We start from the raw sequence: 6,718 nt of genomic DNA, 5'->3' as shown, positions 1-6,718 counted from the left end.
CGGACACTAAAATATTAAAGTTGAAACAACTACTTGGGTCTGACAGTGAGGGATCAGTAGTTTACTCTCAACGCTCGTTGTTTGGAAACAGCTCGACCTTCTCAGAGCAGTAACTGGACTGACCTGCTGCCAGGAACATGTCGAGACTCTGCTGTCACTAGAACCTCAGAGTCCCAAACATCAACAGAACACACCAGAATAACTGATGACCTCAGAGCCAGTAGTTGTGGTGAAGGTGGTGCTAGAGAAAGGCTCAATGAAGCATCATATCTAAAGGGTTCTTCTCTTTGGGAACATGAAGGTGATTGGGCAACTTCAATGGCAATCTGGCAGATTTTTCAAGTGGCTTTTATAGTCAGACAGCCTAGGACCAGACTAGAGAAGACTGGGGACACGCCGGACAGAAGCACCACATTTTTTCTATTTGGTTCGTAAGTTTCAATTTTTGATGGGAGCCACTTCATCAGGATGGGAGCCATATAAAATCTATGAGAACCAATAAATCTTCCAAGCCACTTATAGGGTTTTTCGACCGGGAGCCGGTGCTGGTTCTGGTCCTCAGTTGGTTCAACTTGTGAACCAGCTCTGAACCTGTTTGCTGTTCGTCATTACGTCACTGCTAACGTCTGTATATGTCTCCGCCTCTCAGCCAGTATAATGACATAATAATATAATATAATATAATATAATATAATATAATATAATATAATATAATATAATATAATATATCTGCTAACGTTGGCATGCTATGATCGGCTGCTAACTTTAGCAAGCTAGTGATCGGCCAGTAATGTTAGCCTGTGTCAATCACACTGCAGTTAAACAAATCAAATAAATGAATGGAACACGTTTCAGTTGGTCTCTCTCAACGGGCTGAGTTGGTCTTGTTGGTCAGCAGCTCTCAAGAATATCATTAGATGATTATGTGATCAAATAGATATGTTCATCTTGGCCATGTATTTATATAATCAATCATTTCCAACTCAGCTCTAAGTGGTTGAACATATATTAATTTAAGTCTTATACGTGTATACTGAAAAATGAATAACATGCATAATATTTGACACCATGACTGACCGTCATGATATATATTGGTTCTCATAGTTTTTATATGGCTGCCATCAAAAATGGCCCGATGTTTTGGATGTTATTATCATCCTGTCTTTATTTTTATTGTGGTGTTCTGCACAGATCTGACCCGAGGACCTGGACCTGCAGGGTGAAGAAGTTTGGAGCAGCAGCTCTTCAGAAAGCTGCAAGAAGCAATAAACATGAAGATCATGAAGATTCCTGTGGAATATCATGGAAATCCTGCCATAAGTTTCCATGTAATAGAAGTGACATCATGCTGCAGGAGGGGGGGTTGTCCCAGAAGAACCAGGACCATGAATATCTGAGTCTGAGCCAGTTCTAAACGTTGATGGTCCACTAATGAACCCTAGATGAGAACTTGTTTATCCACATGTACTGTGTTTGTCCAACGACACTTAAAAACAACACACTGTAGTTTAAACATTGAAATATTGTCTCAGTGTCCATGAGCCACATGATGATTGTAGAGACGTCTGATGTGGTCTCGTCCGTCCCAGTCCGTCCCAGTCCAGGTTTACAGTCCAACAGGAGTTCAGGGTGCAGTGAAGGGGACTGGGACCAACACTGATCAGAGTCCTCCAGGCCCACAGGACAACTATTATTATTATTATTATTATCATTATTATTATATCTGATTATCTCAGACAGTCTCCAGTCTGTCAGCTCGTTGAGTGGTCGATGGTAGATGATGGTGAACGTACGATCTTCGGAGTCTTCGTCACACTTCCTTCCATCTCCTTTAAACACCACAGATCTCCTCTCCTTCATCTCTCCTCGTCTCTCCTCGTCTCTCCTCGTCTCTCTGGGGTCAGAGGTCAGAGGTCAGCCGTCGTCTCTTCTTGTGCTCTGAAAGGTTTTATAGATGAGACGAGGTGGAGAAACACAGCTTCAGAGTGTACGGGTTGGAGCCATCTGGAAACACACACACAATGCATCAGATTCAGAATTCAGACACTTTGAAGGTAAATTATACTGTCTTTTTTTCACAGTTTTAAATTGACTATGTGTCACAAACGATTAGCATTAGCGTTAGCCTAGGGTTTACCAGAGTTGGCAAAATTGCTTGAATTTCCCTCTGTATAACTAAACCAACCAACCAACCAACCAACCAACCAACCAACCATCCAACAATCCAACAATCCAACCAACCAACCAACCAACCAACCATCCAACAATCCAACCAACCAACCAACCAACCAACCAACCAACCAACCAACCATCCAACAATCCAACAATCCAACCAACCAACCAACCAACCAACCAACCAACCAACCATCCAACAATCCAACCAACCAACCAACCAACCAACCATCCAACAATCCAACCAACCAACCAACCATCCAACAATCCAACAATCCAACCATCCAACCATCCAACAATCCAACCAACCAACCAACCAACCAACCATCCAACAATCCAACAATCCAACCAACCAACCACCCATCCAACAATCCAACAATCCAACCAACCAACCAACCAACCAACCAACCAACCAACCAACCAACCAACCATCCAACCAACCAACCAACCATCCAACCAACCATCCAACCATCCAACCAACCAACCAACCATCCAACCATCCAACCAACCAACCAACCCAACACACCTGGACCGTACTTCTGTCCTTCACAATAAAATACAGTCGCAAATTTATGAGATTAAAAGGGGCAAATCTTGGAGAAAAAAGTTGCATGTCGCGATGTAGTTCCTTGAAAAACAAAAAAACAGCCTATTTTTCCAACTTTTTTTCCTTATAAATCTGGTACTTTGGTGCTATAGATTTGCCTCTTTTCTTGAAATATTATACCAACACTGATGGTGGCGATCTTGTCCGAAATGACCGTGAAACACACTTTTCTGGAATTGGGGTTTTCTTTACCACGATGACATATCATCAGTGTAACACTGATTAGCCAAGAGCACGACACTTAAACCTGCAGTCATATCATATTAATAACTGTATGGGCCATAATTCATTCTTCCATAATTAAATCTTAAATTGTGAACAGAGAGGTAAAGCTGTGGATGTGAGAGGGCAGAATGAATTCTGTCCCATTAGGCTCCTCATACAGTAATATAATCTGGTGCTAACTCTGGTTAATGACACCAGATTAACTCGTTGTGACTTGTCTTTTTCCTTTGCCGTCATTCTTCCTTTGTTCATATCTGTTTAGTTGGATTATAGTTAATACAGTACAATAATTAAAGTAACGTCTAGACTGTGAATAAAAGGCTTGTATCAGGGTCCACAAACACCAGAAAGTAGGATGGTTCAATCAGCATCACAGAGAGGTTATGACACAGTGTATGTAGGGTATAGATGTGACTTTGAGGTATAAATACGTAGAATCAGTCTGCTCCAGATCTTCAGAGTGGATCTCCACTATGTGACTTACTGGGTATCCTGATCTGGTAGTGGTTGAGGACAGTCAGGACCTCCACAGCTTCAGTCTTACTGTCGAACTCCAGCAGGCCAGAGATGGTCTTAGAGGAGGCTGAGAGGAGACAGACAGGCAGACAGACAGGTTGATGAGGAGGTACGACATGATAAACAGGATAAACTCATCATCTGTTCACTTCTACTCACGTTTGGCATCAAACATCTTGAACTTGACGAAGCCAGGAACGTCATGCTCCGTACACAGCTGGAAAGACACACAGTGACTGATATATGAGTCAAAACAGCAGAGGACACTTCAGTCCTCATGTGGTTGGTTCAAACATTTACATGAAGACATTTGGACATTACTACTCTATGCATCATGACTAATTTCCCATATCAGCTCATTAGAATATGAGATATTACCGACCTGTTTTGGCTTGATGATGACCAATGTGTGTTCACATAAATCAACAAAGTTTTTAATACGTGTGAAAAGCAGATATTAGATTCAAATGTATATATTAGCTTTGTATGTGTATTATATATATATATATATATATATATATATATATATACATATATATAAAATATAAAAAAGACACAAATGACTTACAAAGACATGAAAAGACATGAAAAAGATTCAAAGATGGAGCAAACAGCCCAATGAGAGTCCATAGAGTTAACTGTGGTGTAGCTGAAGGTTGTGGGGACATAATAAAGCTTGAGACAGCAGTACCCTGAGCAGGTGGTCCTGGGAGACGCAGGGTGGGACGTTGTAGTAGTGCAGCACGGCAGACGGAGGCTGGATGATGTTCTTGGACGCCTGGCCGGCGCTGCTGAAGCGGTTGTTCCTGGTCATGGCGAAGTCCTTGTAGCTGCTGCTGCCGTCCTCCAACTCAAACACCTGGCTGGGGATCACCGCGTGCTGCTTGGACACGCTGCACATGACATGACACGACATGACACGACACGACACGACACGACACGACACGACACGACACGACACCACATGACATGACACCACAGCTGAGTTACTTGATCTGATCTGTGCAAGTCACAGTTTTACATACAAGGACTAGAACACTAGCAACATGTCACACATTAGGTTTATATGGAGCCATGACATCATTCCATCCAAAGTGGCTTCATCCCATAGACTGTCTATGAGGAATGGACTCCTTGGAGTGTCTGTTAGTCCAACCAAGACATTTACTGAACAAAACATTCAAATAAACTGTCATCAAGTGAAAATACAGTGAAAGGCTCAAAGTTATGAGACGAAAACACGGACGACAAACAAGTTCACGGCTGTTTAAAGTCCACGTTGCCATGGATACGCATTATTCTGATGACGTGACCTGTCAATCAAAGGTAGCCCCGCCCCAAATCATACGATTCTTTATCTTCTATTTTCTTCTAAATGGGGCCATTATTTACACTATTAACATCAGATTGTTTACTAGTGATTGAGACCATAGTGTTGTCCTGAAAACATTTCTGAGCTAATAAATCAAGTGAGAAGTTTTCAAATTTTGTATTGGGATAGATAGGACTCAAATGCAGCTCAAGGCACTTCCTGTTTGCCTCGCTGCTCAGAGCGGGAGGTTGCCGCCTGCTTCGTTCAGAGTTGAGACTGTGACCTCTAGCGCCACCTAGAGGCCTTGACCAGCAGCCTCAATCACTGAAGCAAAACTGGAGTGAATTTCCTGGTAGGAATGCTCAATAACAATTATGATAGTCACATTTTTAATATACTTTATTTGAAGACATCACCTTGGACACGTGGCGCAACATTTTACTACATTTCTAATATTTCAAATGTAAAATAATTAATGAAATAAAAATAAAAAGATTTAAAAAAAATGTAAAACGTGAATCAGTAATTTTCTATTTCTCACACCTGTAGAGATACATGTGAAACATTCTGGATCCATCACGGAGCACATTAACATCTGACACACAGTGAAATCTATGAAATAATGGACTAATGTGTGTGTTCTCACCAGACGTTGAGTCTCTTTCCGAACACCTTGATGCTGTTGAGGTGTGTGATGGCTCTGTCCACAGCGTACTCATCCCCCATCTCCACCAGCGCCGTGCCAGGAACACTCTTCATGAACTTCACCTGAGAGACACAGTCTCACTCTGTCTGTCTTTTATAAGCAACACTACAGCTAACCCTTTACTGTATCCACATCGGACAGCTAATATCAATGATCATGTTATGTTTTCAGTTAATTAAGTGGTGTGAAACTAGAGTAACTTGTTATCGTTCAAACTGTACATCGTTTTAACCAGGTGCGTTAGCCTCGGGTTTACCAGAGTCGGCTAAATTGCTTGAATTTCCCTCTGGATAACTAAACCAACCAACCAACCAACCAACCAACCATCCAACCAACCAACCAACCATCCAACCATCCAACCATCCCACCCACCATTTATGAGATTAAAAGTGGCAAATCTAGAAGAAAAAGTAGCAGATTTATGAGATTAAAAGTGGCAAATCTAGGAGAAAAAAAGTTGCATATTTATGATTTATGATTTGTGTCTGATCAGGGATAAAAGTGCTGAACGTGGTCCGATGTGGGTTACAGTTACTTTACATTACTCAACTTTTCCAACGTAACACTAATTAACAGAGTGTAGTTTGCTGAAAATGCATTCAATCTGCTATTAGACGACTAAACTCACCTTCTCAATGTTCCCGTAGAGGCAGAAGAGGTTGAAGATGCGCGTGCAGTTCATCTTGGAGGAATGGAGTCCGCTCACCATGGCAACGGAGCTGGGGGCGTGGCCAGAGTAGGAGGAGGAGGACTGGGGCAGCGGGTAGGAAACCATGTCAGGAACATCCACGGAGGCCAGTTTATACCTGCTGTTACCAGGCAGAGGCAGCAGGGGGCAGGGGGGGCCTGAGGAGGTCACAGTCACTGAGATCACTAGATGGACCTGCTTCGATAAGACCAGTTAGTCTATTCTACTGTCTGAGGTACAACTAGAGAGCTAGCATCCTTTACTGTTCCTCTGTCTGCCTGAGGGATCATAAACCTTTTAGATTCCTCCTTCAGCTTTCAGAAGCTGCTTCTCCACCACCAGCAGCCTCCCATTGTTACTGCAGGTAGTCAAGTCAAGTCAAACTTTATTTATAGACATTAAAAACAACCTCAGGTAGTAAACAAACAGGCTCCCAGCATGCTTGCTAGTGTACATGTGGAGAAAGGGAAGCGAATCAAAGACACATTTTAT

General features: G+C 42.3%; 1 protein-coding gene across 1 annotated transcript in view; it reads right to left on the bottom strand.

Moving 5' to 3' along the window:
* Positions 1 to 1,939: 1,939 nt before the first annotated feature.
* Positions 1,940 to 6,718, bottom strand: part of LOC131993213 (heterogeneous nuclear ribonucleoprotein L-like) — a 31,610-nt gene continuing 26,831 nt past the window's right edge. Inside the window, exons 10-15 of the mRNA XM_059359001.1 lie at positions 6,167 to 6,384; positions 5,479 to 5,600; positions 4,212 to 4,413; positions 3,680 to 3,737; positions 3,489 to 3,587; positions 1,940 to 2,004 (exon numbers count right to left, since the gene is read on the bottom strand). Coding sequence (XP_059214984.1) covers positions 1,949 to 2,004; positions 3,489 to 3,587; positions 3,680 to 3,737; positions 4,212 to 4,413; positions 5,479 to 5,600; positions 6,167 to 6,384 — 755 coding nt within the window. The 3' untranslated portion in view covers positions 1,940 to 1,948. The remainder of the gene's footprint in view (positions 2,005 to 3,488; positions 3,588 to 3,679; positions 3,738 to 4,211; positions 4,414 to 5,478; positions 5,601 to 6,166; positions 6,385 to 6,718) is intronic.

The sequence above is a fragment of the Centropristis striata genome, chromosome 20, assembly GCF_030273125.1.
Source record: "Centropristis striata isolate RG_2023a ecotype Rhode Island chromosome 20, C.striata_1.0, whole genome shotgun sequence".
Classification (NCBI taxonomy): Eukaryota; Metazoa; Chordata; class Actinopteri; order Perciformes; family Serranidae; genus Centropristis; species Centropristis striata.
This window is presented reverse-complemented; position numbering and strand designations above follow the sequence as displayed.